The sequence below is a fragment of the Callorhinus ursinus genome, unplaced genomic scaffold, assembly GCF_003265705.2.
Source record: "Callorhinus ursinus isolate GAN/ISIS: 27379988/994484 unplaced genomic scaffold, GSC_fseal_2.0 scaffold101, whole genome shotgun sequence".
In the NCBI taxonomy this organism is placed as follows: domain Eukaryota; kingdom Metazoa; phylum Chordata; class Mammalia; order Carnivora; family Otariidae; genus Callorhinus; species Callorhinus ursinus.
Genome location: NW_027397163.1, coordinates 395775 through 414762, shown reverse-complemented (window position 1 = coordinate 414762; position 18988 = coordinate 395775). Strand labels below are relative to the sequence as shown.

The window sequence follows — 18988 nt, the reverse complement described above, 5'->3', positions numbered from 1 at the left end:
CTGAAGGACAGACAGACAGACTCTCCTTTGGCGCCCCCAAAAAATGATTTTCTGACAATTGACAGCCTTCAGTGTTTTCTTTTTGTTCCTTGGGTGTATTCATGCATTCACTCATTTAAAAATACGTTAACGAGGGTGCTTGGGTGGCTCAGTCGTTAAGCGTCTGCCTTCGGCTCAGGTCATGGTCCCAGGGTCCTGGGATCGAGCCCCACATCGGGCTCCCTGCTCCGCGGGAAGCCTGCTTCTCCCTCTCCCACTCCCCCTGCTTGTGTTCCCTCTCTCACTGTCTCTCTCTGTCAAAATAAATAAAAATCTTTAAATATATATGTTAACTAACTTGGAATTAAAACAAAAAAACTTAAGAAAAAAATTAAAATATATGTATTTCCAAACACCCCTGAATCAGTTCTTATAGTGGCCATCAGGGTATAGAGCTGACAGAGCCCCTGCACTTTTGGAAGGTCACGCGAATGACGAGTTTTAATGCGTGATGCTGAGAAGCGTAAGATCAAATTAAATCCCACAACTACTTTCCGTGCCGATAGAGCTCTCGCAAACATGGTGAACGTTCCTAAAACCCGCCGGACTTTCTGCAAGAAGTGTGGCAAGCACCAGCCCCACAAAGTGACACAGTACAAGAAGGGCAAAGATTCTCTTTATGCCCAGGGAAAGCGGCGTTATGACAGGAAGCAGAGTGGCTATGGCGGGCAGACTAAGCCGATTTTCCGGAAAAGGCTAAAACTACAAAGAAGATTGTGCTGAGGCTTGAATGTGTTGAGCCCAATTGCAGATCTAAGGGAATGCTGGCTATTAAGAGATGCAAGCATTTTGAACTGGGAGGAGATAAGAAGAGAAAGGGCCAAGTGATCCAGTTCTAAGCTTCATATTTTGTTAATATTACGAAGACAATAAAATCATGAGGTTATGTTCACTTCAAAAAAAATAAATAAATAAATCCCACAACTAGGAATCTAGACCCTATTCAAGGGTCAGGGAAGGCATGCATGGGGAAGAAGCATTTGTTTTGAGTCCTAACAGATAAAACAGATGTCACCAGGGTAAAAGGGGGGTTAGCAAAGCAGAGGGGCATCCCAGGATGAAAGAACAGCTTGTACAAATGCCCTATGGCAGAAAAATCCTAGAGCTTAGTTATGGGAAGAGGGGTCACGTGAGCGTGACCCCGGGAAGCCCAGACATAAGAGCAAGGACTGTGGATTTGGACTCGGGTGATGGTGAGCAAAGCGGGACTCACCGGAGGGTCTGAAGCTTGCACTGGGGATGCCTGAGGCCCTCACACAGCAGCAGCACCCCGGGGTCCCCCAGGTCATTCAGGCTTAGATCCAGCTCCGTCAGGCTCTGGTTCACGCTGAGGGTGGAGGCGAGATCCTCACAGGCAGCCGCAGTGAGGTGGCAAATTTTCAACCTGCAGAAAATCCAATTCAGCATGCATCATGGGGTGTTCTCCACAGAGCGCCAACTTTATCCTCCCTATCCCCAATCGTAATAGTTTTCAAACAAACAACTCATTTTTTTAAAAAATGGGCAAAAGCTTTGAATAGACATTTCTCCACAGAAAGGAAACAAGTGGTCCAAAATCACATGAAAAGATGCTCAGCACCACTCATCATTAGGAAAATGCAAATCAAGACCACCACGAGACACCATGTCACATCCATTAGGATAGCCATTATAAAAAATGATAATAATACAGTTTTTTAAGAATTAAAAAAAAGAATCTGAAAATCACGTTGGCAAGGATGTGAAGAAATTGGAAACTTTATGCACTGTTGGTAAGAGTGAATAATGGTACAGTGGTGGTGGGAAACAATATGGCAGCTCCATGAAAAATTAAAAAATAGGGACGCCTGGGTGGCTCAGTCGTTAAGTGGCTGCCTGCAGCTCAGGTCATGGTCCCAGGGTCCTGGGATCGAGCCCCGCATCGGGCTCCCTGCTCAGAGGGAAGCCTGCTTCTCCCTCTCCCACTCCACCTGCTTGTGTTCCCTCTCTCGCTGTGTCTCTCTCTCTCAAATAAATAAATAAATAAAACTTTAAAAAAAAATTAAAAAATAACCACATGATCCATCCATTCCATTTCCTGGTTGCATAGCCCAAAGAATTGAAAGTAAAGGCTCAAAGAAATATTTGTACCCCAATGTTTACAGCGTTATTCAAAATAGCCAAAAGGTAGAAGCAAGTGTCCATCGGTGGATAAATTGAATGGATAAGCAAACTGTGGTATATCCATGCAACGTAATGTTATTCAGCCGTAAGAAGGAAGGAACCTTTAAAACACGCTACAACGTGGATGAACCTTGAAAATATACTGAGTAAAATAAGCCAGTCATACACACACACACACACACGCAAATACTTTGTGATTCTACTTATATGAGGTATCTATGGTAGTCAAATTCATAAAGACAGAAAGTAGAACAGAGGTTATCAGGGGCCGGGGGAGGGAGATGGGGAGTCCGTGTTGAACGGACAGTTTCAGTTTTTCTTTTTCTTTTTTTTTTTTTAAAGATTTTATTTATTCATTTGAGACACAGAGATAGAGAGACAGAGAGCATGAGCAGGGGGAGAGGCAGAGGCAGAGGGAGAAACAGGCTCCCCGCTGAGCCAGGAGCCTGATGTGGGGCTCGATCCCAGGACCCTGGGATCATGACCTGAGCAGAAGCCAGACGCTTAACCATCTGAGCCACCCAGGTGCCACCAGTTTCAGTTTTTCAAGATGAAAATGCAGGAGACGGACGGTGGTGATGTTTGCACAACAGTGTGAATGTGCTTACTACCACGGAACTGTACGCCTCAAAATGGTGAGATGGTAGGGGTGCCTGGCTGGCTCAGCTGGTAGAACGTGCAACTCTTGATCTTGGGGTCGTGAGTTTGAGCCTCACGTTGGGTGCAGAGACTACTTTAAAAAAATTGTAAGACAGTAAATTTTATGATATGTGTATTTTATTTTATTTTTAGTGCAATGCATTTTCTTGGCTAAAATAATCAAGAAAATACAGAACAACATTTCTGTGCTCATCACGTGTGATTCCTCAACCTCTCTTTGATGCGATGCCATAAGTTTGTAGTAATGTGTTTGGGGCGCTATTAGAAGTGCCTTAACCGATACAAATATAGAGCAGGAAAACACTATTGTCCCTCAAAGATGTCCCTGGTTGACATTTAGCATATTGTCTTCCTATATATAGAAAGGGAAGACAGAGACAGAGTCCTGATTTTACCACGTGAGTCCCTGGATTCAGCTGTGCTTGAAACCAGGATTTCCCTCCGGACTTCTTGGTCAGAGAGGCCAACAAATTTCACTTTTATCTTCAACCACAGTGAGATGGGGTGTCTGTCACTGGTGACCACAGGAGTTTTTGTGGAAGGCCTTTATTTTAGGGGGCTCTATGGTGCTTGTCACTGATGTTACTATCCCCTTGATGTTTGTTTATTTATGTTTTATTGTGGTAAAATATATATCACGTGGGGTGCCTGGCTGGCTCGGTCGGTAGAGTGTGCAACTCTTTTTTTTTTTTTTTAAGATTTTATTTATTTATTTGACAGAGAGAGACATAGCAAGAGAGGGAACACAAGCAGGGGGAGTAGGAGAGGGAGAAACAGGCTTCCTGTTGAGCAGGGAGCCCTATGTGGGGCTCCATCCCAGGACCCTGGGATCACGACCTGAGCCAAAGGCAGACGCTTAACGACTGAGCCACCCAGGCGCCCCGAGTGTGCAACTCTTGATGGGGTCTTGAGTTTGAGCCCCACGTTGAGTGTAAAGCTTACTTTATACCATTCTAACCTTTTTATTTAGTAATCTCTATACCCAACCCAAATGGGCTCGAACTCACGCCCCCAGGATCAAGAGTCACACCCTCTTCCAACTGAACCAGCCCTGTTTTAACCATTTTTTTTTTTAAGTGTACGACTCAGTGGCATTAAGTATATTCACAAGGCTGTGCAACCATCACCACCATCCATGTCCAGAACTTTGCATGGTCCCAAACACAAACTCCGCACAGTTCCCCATTCCCTCCTGCCCTGGTCCCATGGCAACCGCTGTTCTACTTTCTGTCTGGATTTGACTCTTCTAGGGACATCATAAGTGGAATCACATCATCTTTGTCCTTTTGTGATTGACATTTCACTTAACATCATGTCTTCCAGGTTCATCCACGTCGGAGCATGTGTCAGAATTTCATGCTTTTTTAAAGATAGAGTAATATCCCTCGTGTGTATATGCCATATTTTGTTTACCCACATCCACAACCTGTGGATGGAAATTTGGGCTGTTTCCACCTTTGGGCTCTTGTGAATAAGGCTGTTACAAACAGCCTTGGGTGTACAGATAGTGGATGGATTTTTATACCATCCCTCAATACAAGGAGACTTGTGTTTTAAGTTGACCCCATCAAGAACTCACCACAGGATCTGCAGCCTACACACTGGGTGCCTCAAGCCTTGACATAACAGCCTCAGACCCAAATCCTCCAGCGCATTTCCCGTCAGGTCCAACTCCACCAGGTGTCGATTGGTGCTGAGCACGGAGGCGATCTCCTGGCAAGCCCCAGCCTCCAGCTGACACTTCCTCAACCTCAGGAGGAAAGACACGTTGAAGAGGGCACCATCTTGCTGTCCTCTAACCTGCTGGCTCATCCCCTAGCCCCTTGAATCACCCAACACGAAGCTACACATGTGTCACTGCAGCTCAGAGATGAACAAGACTTCATCATTTCCAGCACGGAGCATCCCGTCTGATGGTGCAGAGGGGTAAGCAAGTATCCTCTAGTGAAGGTGGTGCCATTGAGGCAGGAGTGCACCATAGCTCAGGGTGGGGTCTCTAGAGCTCAAGACCTGGGTATGTCCATCTCTGCCGCTCACTAGCCCTGCACCTTCGAGCAAGTTGTCAGCAAGTCTGTTTCATGTTTCAGGGAGCTGCCACGGTGCCTTAGGTTCATTGCCTCTAAAATAAGGATAATAATCGCACCTGCTTCCCAAGGTTGTTGCAACGACTACATACTTCACTAAAAGGACAGGGTGTAGAACCATGCAGGGCACACAGTAGGTGCTCGGACAGTGAGTTACTGTTTATTAAAACCGTCACGGTGGAGGGGACGCCTAACTCAGGTTTGGCAAACCGTGCACAGTTAGGGAAGACTCTGGGGAGTTTGAGATGGTTCTCGAAAGGCTGAGTAGGAGTTCACTGTCAGCAACAGGATGAGACGTGGCAGGAGACAGTAGAAAACACATGTGGTGGTCTCTGCCCCCACCCGGTTCCTGACACAGGGCTCCTGAAACCCCTGCATTTTCTATGTGACAAGAACGCTAGGAGCGTCTCTGGTTCTAAAAGGTGGGCTCCCGTCGGCAGCTGGGCACCAGAGAGACCATGTCAGGATGAGAGGCTGGCAACGTTCAGCCCTGCCCCCCACCCTCCACCAGCGAGCGGGGAGGGGCTGGAAATGGAGTTAATGATCTGCAGGCCACAAGAGGAAGTCTCCATAAAACCCCAAGAGCACACAGCTCGGAGGTTCCAGGCTGGTGAACACGTCCATGCTGGGAGGGTGACGCACCCCAGCTCCGTGGGGCAGAAGCTCCTGCTCTGGGACCCTCCCAGACCTCACCCCACGTGGCTCTTCCACTGGCTGTTCATCTGCATCTTTCACCATAGTCTTTAATAAACAGGTAAGTGTTTCCCTGAGTTCTCTGAGCCGCCCTAGGAGATTAATCAAACCCGAGGCAGGTTCAGAAGCCAGGTGACAACCAGGGTTTGTAACTGACTCTGAAGCTGGGGGGGAAGCGTGAGGGGGGCATCTCAGGGGACCAAGCCCTCACCTGTGGGACGTGACGCCACCTCCAGGTAGATGGTGGCAGAATGGACTTGAACTGTAAGGGAACTGTAGGACCCCTCCACTGGTGTGGCAGAGTTGCTTGCTGTGGGAAACCCCACACATTTGTGACCAGAAGTGTCAGAGGGGAGTGAAGCAGCCCCCCAGGGGATGCTGGGTGGCTTGTCTACAGCAGTGGCCTTGCATCAAGAGGGTGCGGAGACTCACTGGATCACCTGAAGCCTGCATCTGGGATGCCGGAGCCCCTCGCAGAGCAGCCTCACGCCCGGCAGCCCCAGCCCGTTGCAGCTTAAGTCCACCCTTGTTAGGTTCTGGTTGGCCATCAGGGCGGCCGCGAGGTCCTGGCACGCAGAGCTGGCCACGCAGCACCTCTTCAGGCTGGGTGGGAGGGAGGGGAGACGGGCCAGGTCACCGTGGTGGTGGATTCTGCCCCTTGTCCTTTGTCCCCCCTTGCTTTGGTCTATACCTATTCTCCCCTTTTTCTAAAGTAAAAGAAAGGAGATCAGGGGGTGCCAGGGGCCGGGGGGGGGGGGAGTTGGGGAGTGTCTGCTAAGGGCTAGGGTGTCTCTTTCTGCTGTGGGGAAAATTACCCAGAGTTTGTGGTGACATTTGCACAAGCTTGTGCATACATTAAAGAAAAACCACCCCTGAGTTTTCCAGTATGTCAATGATATGTCAATAAAAAAATAAATAAAAGCAACAAGAATAACATAAGATGTTTTGGTGCTTTGCAGTGAAGGAAATGCTGTCACAGAGGTGCCCTTAGAGAGGAATTCTAGACCCTCCTACTAGCTCTGCTCTACGGCTTTTCCTTCACTTGGAGAAGGAGGTGCCGTATGGCCAGTGGGTCCCAAGGAACGCACCGGCCCCGTGGAAGCTTGCTCATCACTGCGTCTCTCCCTGAGCTGCAGGAAAGCAAGGCTGATGGCATTGACCTGAATGAGTTGGTGACATATGTAATATAAGTTCTTGGCATGGTTCCTTGCACGTGGCACGGGTTCAAGAAAGTATGGTATTATTTATTATTATGTCTTTGGGATCGGGCCCATGTCCTGCTCACAAAATGGTTGCCTGCTTTGCTGGGCCCTGATCCCTGTGTCTGCCCTTCAGGACTCGGGCTACGGGAGCAGGGCTGTGTTCTGGGTCAGGGTCCAGACCCCCCTGGTTCCCTCAGCTGGCTGTCATCTAATTTCTGTAAGCCATGCCTTAATAGTGCCATGTTTGGTAACAGCATGGTAGAATATGCATAAGGTAAAATTTACCATCTTCACTTTTTTTTTTTTTTTTAAGTAATCTCTGCCCAACGTGGGGCTGCGACTCAGGACCCCGGAGGTCAGGAGTCCCCTGCTCCTCCGACTGCGTCAGTCAGGCGCCCCTGGCACCAGACCGTTTTAATTACTAAGACTTTGTGCACTCCGCTTTGAAATCGGGGAGTGTGATTTGAGGTAGGAAGCCTGGAAAGGAGGAGATAAAATAAGAGAAGCAGGAGATAATGATGCTGGAATTTCTACTGACTGCTTCTGGTAGGTATGGGCTGAGTCGCGTCCCCCAACATTCATACACTGAAATCCTAAAGCCCCGTACCTCCGAGTGTGCCTGTATTTGGAAATAGGGTCTCTAAAGAAGTAATTAAAATGAGGTCACCGCCGTGACTTGGTGTCCTTACAGAAAGAGGAAATGGACACAGACACGCAGATGTGAACACACAGAGAGGAGACCGCAGAGGGGAAAGCCGCCCCGCCCACACCTGGACCCGGAACCCAGCAGCCCCGCCCACACCTGGACCCGGAACCCAGCAGCCCCGCCCACACCTGGACCCGGAACCCAGCAGCCCCGCCCACACCTGGACCCAGAACCCAGCAGCCCCGCCCACACCTGGACCCGGAACCGTGAGAAAATGAATTTCTGTTGTTTAAGCCCCCAAGTCTGTGGTGCTTCGTGAGGGCAGTGAGAGCGAGCACCACCGTCTAGTCTTTCTGACGGAGCCCCCTGAAGACGGGGGTGCAGGCCCGCCTGGACTCACCTCAGGTTCTGAAGTTTGCAGCCGGGGTGTCTGAGCCCCTGACACAGCAGCCTCACCCCCCGGCTGCCCAGCGCGTTGCGGTACAAAACCAGCTCCGTCAGGTTCGGATTGGTGCTCAGGGAGGCAGCAAGCCTTTTGCTGTAGGCCTCTGGCAAAACGTTCTTCTCCGGTCTGCAAGGAGGGGACACAGGACAAAGCCTGGTTGTGCCAGACGCAGAACAACGATTGTATGGGGACTGTGTGTCACTTCCGCTTTATGAAGTATTTGTCATCTTTACTGGTTACTTTTTTAAAGTAGGCTCCAAGCCCCACTCAGGGCTTGAACTCCCAACCCTGAGATCAGGAGTTGCACACTCTATGGACTGAGCCGGCCAGGCGCCCCTCATGCGTGTATTTTAAATATCCCACTGTAATTATTATTATTATTATTATTATTATTATTATTATTATTATTTTCCCCACAAGCATTAGCAGCCCACCCAGACCGGGCAGAAAATGTTCAGGCTTTGCTCCTTGTTGATTTAACACCAGGGAGCCCTTTTCCACCCTTCCCCTCACCTCTACTGAACAGCAGAGTTGGGGGGGGGAGGCCAGGTGCAGCGGCACCTGGGAGCCTGGCAGAAACAGGAGCCCCACTTCATCAGAGATTCTGGGGGTGCATCCCTGAAATCTGTGTTTCAGACAGCCTCCCAGGTGTTCTGGCACGTTCCAGAAACACAGATGAACCTGGTGGTCTTCTGCAGTCCTCCTCTTTCTTCCAGCTGATGAAATTACGATGTTCTCTACTGAAGATCCAGAGCCAGAAATCATGAGCCTGTGGCCTGGGAGCTGAATTCCTCCAATGATTTATACATCAGGAGGCCTCACATGAAAATAGGGGTTTCCACACTTTCTTGAAAAACCACCAAGTCCAGCTGCACAGGGACCTCATGAGCACGAGGCAACTGCAGGGCGCCCTAGCCGGGTGTGTGTGATGACCTTGTTCCATGAAACCTCAATGGTTTCATGGTGGCCAGCCTGCCGATATCTGAATCCTGCTCCCCGAGCATAGCAGCTTGAAACAACACAGTCGGTTATCTTCTAGTTCTGGAGGTCCGAAGTCTGAAAGGAGTCTCACAGGGCAAGCGTCCAGGCGGGTGTCTCACCTGGATAATCCAAGACCTCAATCCCCACCTCAAGATCTTGAATTTAATCACACCTGCAAAGTCCCTTTTAACCTGGGAGGTGACCTATTCACAGATTCCAGGATTAGGGTGCAGGTGTCTTTGGGGGCGGGGGCGTTATTCCACCCCGCACTCTAGCTTTGGCAAGCATTTGCATTTATAATTACTGTTTAGGAGAGAATAGGAAGTATATATATTGGTCTCTGCCCCTGGTTCCTGGCACAGAGCCCCTAATACTTTCGTGATTTCCTAAGTGGTAAGGGCACTAGGAGCATCTCATTCTAATATGTGGTCTTTGACCCCGTCCCTGACCCAGGGCTCCTAAATCCTTTGGACTCTCTGGGTGATAGGAGAAGCTTTTGTTCTCATAAGCTGACTCGGGGTGAACTTCTGGGTGGGGCTGGTAACCAGAAAGACCAAGCTATAATTAGAAGCTTTGCACTTTCTGGGGAATTTTGGGAGATACGTAATTTTGGAATCTCTAAAATCTTTATGACAGTCCCTTCCTCTGAATCAGCCTGGGATGGAGAACGGGCTGACTCACATGGCACAGGGCATGACATGCGGCCTGTAAGGCCTTCTGATTTACTTCTAGTTATACAGTCTGTCTTAAAACCTATGTTTAGAGGCGCCTGGGTGGCTCAGAACACACTGCCCCAAGAGGTGGTGGCACCTCAAATGTCTTGAGCTGAAGGAGTCTGAGAAAGAGGCAGAGGCAGGAGGGTCACTGACCCCCTACCCCACCACCATCTGGCCCTTCTTCCCTGAGAGCGGATCAGTCTCCTGCGTGAAGGGTCTCCTCCCTGTACCAGAAGGAAGAGGGGCGTGCTGATCACCAGAGAGTGAATTCCCCCGGCCAAGAAGGCTATATAAACAACCTTGTTACCTTGCACTGCCCCCCCAGCCCAAAGCCCTTTGTCTTGTTAATTCTTTTCTTTTTTCTTTTAAGTAAACTCTACGCCCAATGTGGGGCTCAAACTCATGACCCCAAGTCCAAGAGTCACATGTTCCACTGACTGAGCCAGGCGCACCCCTGATTTCAGAGATCTTTCGTTTTATTTATTTAGGTTTAAAGATTTTATTTATTTTAGAGAGAGCACACACGAGCAAGTGCATGTGAGGTGGGGGAGGGGCAGAGGGGGAGGGGGACAAAAAGACGCTCCACAGAGTGGGGAGCCCCATGCGGGGCTCGAGCCCAGGACCCTGAGATCATGACCCGAGCCGAAATCAAGAATCGGACACTTAACTGACTGAGCCAACCAGGAGCGCCTAATTTCAGAGATCCTTTAATGTAGCTCTCTATGTAATGACATGATAAAGCTGATTGGAAATTCAGCCTGACATGTCCTCAGATGGCCTGTCAATTCTTTACAAGTTGACTGTTTTTTATCCAAATGAATGAGAGCCTCCTGCTGTGGTGCAGGCTCCCAAGCACATGTGAAAATTCAATAAACTGTGTCTGCTTTTCTCCTGTGAATCTGTCATATGTCAGTTGAATTCTTAGGCTCAGCCAGAGACCCAAAGAGAGAAGAGAATTTTCCTCCCCTACAGCTCCAAGACAAACCTGCACAGACACATCAGCCCATTAGTTTCCCCCATATTTCTGCCTTCCCACAATTAACCTCCGGAGAAACTCAGTGTCCTTTTGCTTTGTCTTGCCACTTCTCTAAAAATGTATTGTTCTTGTGTTAGGATGCTATAAAAGCCCAGGTTCTATTTGTTTTTTAAAGATTTATTTATTTATTTTGAGAGACTGAGAATGAGAGAGAGAGAGAGCACATGAGAGGGGGGAGGGTTAGAGGGAGAAGCAGACTCCCCGCCGAGCAGGGAGCCCGATGTGGGACTCGATCCCGGGACTCCAGGATCATGACCTGAGCCGAAGGCAGTCGCTTAACCAGCTGAGCCACCCAGACGCCCACCACCCTGTTTTATTGTCCTTATAACGCTTCTCTCCATCTGAAACTACCTGAATGATCAATTTTTTTTTCTTGTTTGCCTGTTTCTTTTTTTTTTTTTAAAGGATTTTATTTATTCATTTGAGACACAGAGATACAGAGAGAAGAGAAAGCAGGAGCAGGGAGAGAGGCAGAGGGAGAGGGAGAAGCAGGCTTCCCGCCGAGCAGGGAGCCCGATGTGGGGCTCGATCCCAGGATCCTGCGATCATGACCCGAGCCAAAGGCAGACGCCTAACCATCTGAGTCACCCAGGCGCCCCTGTTTGCCTGTTTCTTTATTTACTGTTCATTGTCTCTCTCCCTTCCCATTAGGATGTCTGGGTTGGCAGGGGCACTGTTGGCTTACTCACACTGTCTGCACCCTATAGAAAAACACCCTTGATAATATTTGTCGGCTGGATATGCTCTCCTTGACTGGGGCTCCAATTTAGTCCAAATGGATACTGTTTAAGAGCAGGTCACTAACCTGGACACTGTTGACATTGGGGGCCAGACCATCCTCTGTGGTGGGGGGCCGTCCTGGGCACTCTGGGGTGTCTTTGCAGCATCCCTGGCCTGCATCCCCCAAATGCCACAGCAACCCCCTACCTCCTCTAGTTGTGACGACCCAACATTTCTCCAGATATTGCCAGGTATCTCCTGGGGTGGCGACAACATCAACCCCAGTTGAGGACACAAACGTGGTTGAGAGCAAGAACTTGGAGAGTGAGCCCCACCGAGTACTTACGACTGTGCGGGCAGCATCTGGGACCCCGAAGCCCATCTCCCCCCATCATCCTCGTCCGTGCTGTAGGCAGCCCCGTGCAAATGCAGCGCCAGGGCGCTCCTGCAGTTCTTCACACAAAAGGAGGAAATCACGTGCTCCATCTTGGTGGCCATGTTGCTGACCACGACCACTTGGAAGTGGCTCAGGGCCTGTTGGATAAAATCCTCCTCCTGGATCTCGTACAGACAGCTGAAGAGCTCCAGGGAGCCCTGCTGCAGAGTAGAGCCCTCGCTCTGAGCTTTGCTTTGGATCCACTGCAGTAGCTCTACCTTGATGTGAGGCGAGACTTTCCAGCAAAGACTCTTCTCCAGGTAGCTTCTCGTCTCCTCATTCAGGAGTCCAAACAGGAAACGGACGGTAAGGGCCAAGAAGCTCCGTTCTGAAAACCCGTACTCAGCCAGCAGCCTTGTCACGGTCTGCTCCGGGCCGGACCCACCCTCCCCGGGATCCAGGAGGTAGTACATGGCAGCGAAGAATTCCTGGAAGCTCAGGTGGATGAAGCTGTAGAACTTTTCACAGTTGATATCCTTCTGGAAGATGTTCATGTTGAGGAAGGAAGAAACGTCTGCCCCATCTAGGCCATGCTTCCGGAGGTCCCGCTCCTCAAACAGGATTTTCTGATTCCAGAGGCCGTCTGCTGCCAAGGAGCACAGCCCTCTCTGATTGGGTGGGGGCTGGAGGGTCGGGCTCCCCGGCTTGGGCTGCATCAGACTCAGGAGGTACAGCATGTACACCGCTGTGGTGGTCCTGGATGTCTGCCTTAGGAGCCCCCCATCCTCCAACTGCTGCTTGAGGCAGGTGCAAACGACCCAGCACACCATAGGGACGAAGCACAAAGTGAAGAGGGGCTCGTTGTCCCTCACGAAATGGAAGACTTGGCCAGCCTGCTCCACATTGTGGAAATACTTGTAGAAGTACTCCTTCCTTTCTGCCTCAGAGAAGCCCAGGATCTCCACGTGCCTGGGGTGCTCCAGCCAGCGGTGGAGCTTCTCCAAAGCGGTGGGCCTGGTGGTAATGAGCACTGACAGCTCGGGCAGCAGCTTCTTCCGAATCAGGCTGCAAAGGAGAAGTTCTGTGGGCCGTTTCTCCTCCCAACAGAGGCACCAGGGGCCCTGAGGGTCGTGGAAAGAGGGTTTTAGCTCATCAAAGCCATCAATAATGAATAGGAGGCGCTCAGGCACTCGGACAAGCTCCTGGAGGGGCACGCTGGGCTCAGGGCAGCAGCTGGAGATGAGGTCTTGGGCGCTCTGCTCGGTGGTGCTCTGGTTCATCTCCCTGCAGTTGATGTAGAAGACGTAATCAAACCTGTCCTGGAAAAGCCTTCCGTCGGCCCAGTCCAGCATCACCTTGTGGGCCAGCATGGACTTGCCCATCCCTGCTGCTCCCTGCAGGACCACGGTGCGCGGCGGCTCCGGGCGCTCCTCGTCGGGCTCAAAGAGGGTCTCCATCTGGATGAAGCTGGCCTGGTGTCCCACGGTTCTCGCCTGTCCCCAGCCAGTGTCCAAAAGCTTCTGCTGGGCCCACATGGGATTTGAGTGTTCCTTCACCAAGAGGAGGCGGGTGTACCTGTGGCTGAGGTTGACGCATTCCCCTAGGCGCGCATTGCGGTCTTCCATCAGCCGGAACTTCCTGCGGACATAGTCCCTGTAGGTTTCCCGGGGATCTAACGGGGGAGGAATGAGGAGTCCGTGGGAGACTCATCAGCAACCGTTCACGGATTCATGAGTTAAAGCAAACCACAGTCTAGTGCCTACTTGTTCTGCAATATCCATGGGACGGTTTTCTGGATGGAGCCTGGGAACCTTGGTACTTCTCTATCAAGATTTCCCCTTTCTTTGGGAAGCAGAGGCACTAACATGGGAACTATCCTTACAGAGTATTCTATCCTTGCTGCTCAAACGGTGGTCCACGCCCAGGAGCTGATGGAAGACCACAGGGGCACCTAAGGAATGCGTCAATCTCAGCCACCGGTTGGCTCGGGTCCTCCCAGTGAAGAGACACTGAAATCCCTTGTAGGCTCAACAAGGAGCTGGTGGGAAATGCAAAGGTAAGCCCCACTGCCCACCTATTGAATCAGAAACTGCACTTCTAACAAGACTGCTGCGTGATTTGCAACCACGTTTAAGTTTGAGAAGGCAGTGCTGCCAAGTTTTCCGTGCCCCCTTTGAAAAAAGGCAGATTCGTGGGCACCTAGGTGGCTCAGTTGGTTAAGCGACTGCCTTCGGCTCAGGTCATGATCCTGGAGTCCCGGGATCGAGTCCCGCATCGGGCTCCCTGCTCGGCAGGGAGTCTGCTTCTCCCTCTGACCCAACCCCCTCTCATGCTCTCTCTCTCTCATTCTCTCAAATAAATAAATAAAATTTAAAAAAAAAGAAAAAAGGCAGATTCGTATCTGCACCAGAGAACTTACCGTTCTATAAGTCCCATGCTTAAAGTCTCTTTGGGAAATCAACTTGGTATGGAAGTGAATGCATAATCTAGAACAGCGATACTCAGCAGGGTGATGGCGTCCCCCCTAGGGGATTTCTGGCAAGGTCTGGAGATATTTTGGGCTGCAGCAACTGGGGGTGGGGGGCAGGCTACTACCATCTAGTGGGTGGAGGCCAGGGATGCTGCTCAACATCCTACGGTGCCCAGGATATACCCCACAACAGAGAATGATTCAGCCCAAAGTGCCAGTGGTGCTCAGGTGGGGGAACCCTGGTCCAGATGAAAATGTATCCTTTTATATCTGGATATCACTGGAGGCCCATACTGTCTGCCCAAAGGAAGGTAAACAAGAGATCTAAATTTGATCCCAGGACTCTCTCAAAAGGAATGCATGTACTCTTTTATTTTTAATTGTAGTAAGATATACATAACCTAAAATTTAGCATTTTTACCATTTTCAAGTGTTTGATGGACTCAGTGACATTATGTGCATTTGCGAAGTTGTGCAATCATCACCACTGTCCGTTTCCAGAACTTTCCCGTCATGCTCAACAGAAACTCTGTGCCTATTAGACACTAACTCCTTATTCCTCCTCCTATCCCAGCCCCTGGCGACCACTTTCTGTCTCATGAATATGACTACTTTAGGTACCTCATATAAGTGAAATCACACAGGATCTTTTCTGTGTTGGCTCATTTGACTTAGCATAATGCTTTCAAAGTATATCCATGCTGGAGCAAGTATCAGCAGAGAACATAGGAAAATAGAAAAGCTTAAAGTAAGGATGAGAACAAAGATGGAGTTACAGTATTTGGGCCATGTGCTATGCCCAGTGCATTAAGGAGCCTTGAAAGGTGTCCAGAATCATTGGTGTTATTGTTGATGATGGTGCTGTCTGTCCCGCAACCCATACTCCTTTCTTCCTTGCCAACAATCCTGATTTTATTAAGGTAATGGTGCTGATCCCTTGGTTCCAGTGAATGCTGTCCCTTCACAAGCCCCGGAGGATGAATGTTGGCTAAACCAGTCATGAGCAATCTCATTCCCTGTTGCCAGTGGCTGGTCTGGGAATGTGCCCCGGTCCTGACCGAGGCGGGGGGCAGGGGGATGACCACTGGGAAGGGGGAAGCTCATTGAAAGGATTTTATTCCTGAATAAAACAATTCTCTGTCAAGGAAAAAAGCCTTCTGTCTCTCTTTTCTCCCCTGCTTGGAATTCACTTGCATGATTTGGTTGCCACCTTGCAACCATGAGGTGACAAGTCTCAGGACAAATGAACCAGTAAGAAGTTGGGGCTTTGACGGTATTTTTTTTTTTTAAGATTTTATTTATTTGACAGAGAGAGACACAGCGAGAGAGGGAACACAAGCAGGCAGAGGGAGAGGGAGAAGCAGGCTTCCCACTGAGCAGGGAACCCGAAGCGGGGCTCGATCCCAGGACCCTGGGATCATGACCTGAGCCGAAGGCAGACGCCCAACAACTGAGCCACCCAGGCGCCCCTATGGTGTTATTGATCTACTACATCAACTCTGCAACCACCCAGCCCAAGATTTCTTGTTATAGGCAACATTAAATAAATGTCTTTTTTTTTTTTTTTTTGCTTGATCTACTCTGTTGGATAGTCTGATTCATGTGGCTTGTGCATTCTACAAACTACATGGCTCATAGCTCACCTCTTCTTGGAGCTCCAGGAAAGACTTCCAGAGAACATGCTGACCGGCTTCCCAGTGAGGATGGGCCACCAGGTGGAGTATCTGGAAGAGACATGTTAGGAGATCAGCTAGCATTTTTCTGGCTAGCTCGCTATAATATTAGCTACTGTGCATACCTGAAACAAATATAACTCATATGTCAATTTAAAAAATATTAGTTACTATTACATCAAACTGTCTACATAATTCTCTGCCCATCCACACCCCAAATGTTTGGCAGTCACCTCACATGCACTGTTGAAAGCACTTGTGCTTCATAACCCACTCTCCTTCCTGAGTGCACATCATGGTGATTGGCACCTCCACCCATCCAACAAATCCCCTCAGGCAGGAAGTTGTGAGTCAGCTTGGATTTCCTCCCTCTCTCTCAGTCCTTGGCCATGTCTCATCCATCCTTGCACCCACCCACCTACACATCCATCTATCCATCCATCCAACAAATATACAGATATTGGGCACCAATGTTATCCAGGCAAATTTTGCTAGCATTGGATACACAGCCATAAACAAGGGCTCTGCTCCATGGACCTTATATTCCAGCGGTGTGGGGAGTTGAGCACATCAAAAATGAACACTTTAGGGTGCCTGGGTGGCTCAGTTGGTTAAGCGACTGCCTTCAGCTCAGGTCATGATCCTGGGGTCCCGGGATCGAGTCCCGCGTCGGGCTCCCTGCTCAGCAGGGAGTCTGCTTCTCCCTCTGACCTTCCTCCATCTCATGCTCTCTCTCTACCATTCTCTCTCTCAATAAATAAATAAAAATCTTTAAAAACAAAACAAAACAAAACAAAAATGAACACTTCAGAGGCAGCTGGGTGGCTCAGGCAGTTAAGCGCCTGACTTTGGTTCAGGTCATGATCTAGGGGTCCTGGGATCCAGACCCAGGTTAGCTGCTCTGGGCTCAGTGGGGAGTCTGCTTCTCCCTCTGCCCCTCCCCCTGCTCATGCTCTGTCTCTCTCTCAAATAAATGAATAAAATCTTTTAAAAAATTTAAAAATAAGCACTTCATATAACTTCAGATAATGATGAAAGTTATATCTACAATTAAACAAGGGTACATAACAGAGTGATTGAAAGTAGTATTTTAGTTTGGGTGGCCAGGAAAGGCTTTTCTGTGGATGTACTGTAAGATCAAAAATTCCAAATGTTTCCTGGGCATCTTTGAGCCTCACTGGACCCCCCAAATGTGAGCCTAAGTGTGAGTTCTGGTGCTCTGGCCAGGTAGGCCCTTACCTAGTGGGACAGGCTCCCCACTTGACTAGTTTTCCTAGCAGAAGTAGACCAGCTGCCCCCCACCCCATCCCCTATCTCCTAGACCTAGTGCACCTCATGTGGTGGTCCTCATTCTCAAACGTTCCAGTTCCCTGCTGGCCCATGAAATCATTCAAACAAGTCAATCTCACCCTTTTTTCAGGAATCACAAAGCACCCCATGCTCCTGCGTCTACAAAGCCTGCCTCCCACAGCCCCTGCGGGTTCACTGTACTCCTGAGTGCAACCCTGTGAGACCTGCATGGTGCATGGGGTCTCCTCCCCTGGGCTGTGAGTGCATGTGACTGTTGTCAGTCTCATCTGTCCTGGGTTTGGTGTCATATGTCCAGCCATCCAAAACCATTTAGGGAGGGCTATCCCTCCTCCATCAATGGGGTGAATAGGGGGGTAATCAGAACACCATATAAGACACTTAATCCAAGATCTAAATGGCAAGGGGCCAGATATATGAGCAAAGTTGTTCTACGCAGAAAAAAAAAAACAAACCACACAGCAAGGGTAAAAGTCCTGGGGAAGAATACGGTGACACAAGATAGGAACGAAGTTGGAGTGGAATGAGCTTCAGGGTAAGTGCTGGGTGGGTTTGGAGAGACAGGCTCAGCCAGATCTTGTGGGAGTAGGTCGAGGAGTTTGGATTACAGTCTATTCACAACGGAGGCCTTTGGAGGATTCAAAACAAGGGAGGGGAATGATTTAATCAATGGTTGTAAAGATTATTGTGCCTGCTGAGTGGGGAAAGCCTGCAAGGAGCCGTGGGGGATGGGGGTGGGGTGGGAAGCAAAGCAGAGCTAGGGGCCGTTAGCCGAGCGCAAGGTGGGTTACCCACTGGGTGGCAGCACTGGGAGGCAGTGCTTGGAGCTGGAAGTACTGGGATTTACCAAAAACCGGATGTGTGAGGTTGTAGGAAACAAGGACTGAGGTGATGCCCAGGGAAAACTAATCACAAATGACAGAAATCGGACTTCACGCTCATTAGGATGGCTGCTTTGAACAAATACAACAGAGGGCTAGCATTGCTGGCTAGCCGGTGGAGTGGGCGGCTCCTTATCCCAGGGCAACGAGTTCGAGCCCCACCTGGGGCACAGAGATTTTTTTTTTTTTTTAAATGGGGGTGAAAAAAAGACACAAAAACCTAGAGATAACAGGTGTTGGCGGGGATGTGGGAAAGTTGGAAACCTCGTGCACTGTGGTGAGAATGTAAAATGGGGCAGCCACAATGGAAAACAATGCATTCCTTAAAATATTAAAATAGAATTACCATTTGATCCAGCAATTTCATTTCTGAGTACATACTCAGAATAATTGAAAGCAGAGCCTCAAAGAGGTATTTGTACACCCATGTTAACAACAGCATTATTTACAATAACAACCCAAGGCTATTACCTTTCGGTTATTGTAAATGATGAATAAATTAAAATGTAATGTTTGTGTGTGTGTGTGTGTGTGTATTCCATACGATGGAATATTATTCAGCCTGAAAAGGGAAGAAAACTCTGACACATGCTATAACATGGATGAGTCTTGAAAACATGTTGGGTGAAATAAGTCAGTCACAAAAAGACACTCTATGAATCCACTTCTATGACATATCTAGAAGAGTCTAATTCACTTATAATAATTTTGTTATGTGTATTTTACCACGATTTTATTTTATTTTATTTTTTTAAAAATTTTATTTATTTATTCATAAGAGACAGAAAGAGAGACAGGCAGAGGGAGAACCAGGCTCCCCGCTGAGCAGGGAGCCCGATGCGGGGCTTGATCCCAGGACTCTGGGATCATGACCTGAGCCGAAGGCAGACGCTTAATGACTGAGCCACCCAGGCAC

At 49.2% G+C, this 18988-nt stretch overlaps 1 protein-coding gene, 1 long non-coding RNA gene and 1 pseudogene across 3 annotated transcripts in view; 1 reads left to right on the top strand and 2 right to left on the bottom strand.

Annotated features, from left to right (window-relative positions):
* NLRP12 (NLR family pyrin domain containing 12) overlaps positions 1-18988 on the bottom strand; it is a 28798-nt gene that overhangs the window by 7177 nt on the left and 2633 nt on the right. The window contains exons 2-7 of one of the 2 annotated variants that reach the window (XM_025849415.2): positions 15854-15934; positions 11711-13412; positions 7867-8037; positions 6051-6221; positions 4421-4591; positions 1253-1423 (exon numbers count right to left, since the gene is read on the bottom strand). In XM_025849415.2, the coding sequence (XP_025705200.2) occupies positions 1253-1423; positions 4421-4591; positions 6051-6221; positions 7867-8037; positions 11711-13412; positions 15854-15934 (2467 nt within the window). The remainder of the gene's footprint in view (positions 1-1252; positions 1424-4420; positions 4592-6050; positions 6222-7866; positions 8038-11710; positions 13413-15853; positions 15935-18988) is intronic. The other variant, XM_025849416.2, reaches the window with a different exon arrangement.
* Positions 547-937, top strand: LOC112806906 (large ribosomal subunit protein eL42-like; annotated as a pseudogene).
* On the bottom strand, positions 10300-11704 carry LOC141371803 (uncharacterized). Its single transcript, XR_012377037.1, has 2 exons — positions 11251-11704; positions 10300-11025 (listed from the first exon to the last, which is right to left on the bottom strand). It is a non-coding gene; the product is annotated as an uncharacterized lncRNA (long non-coding RNA).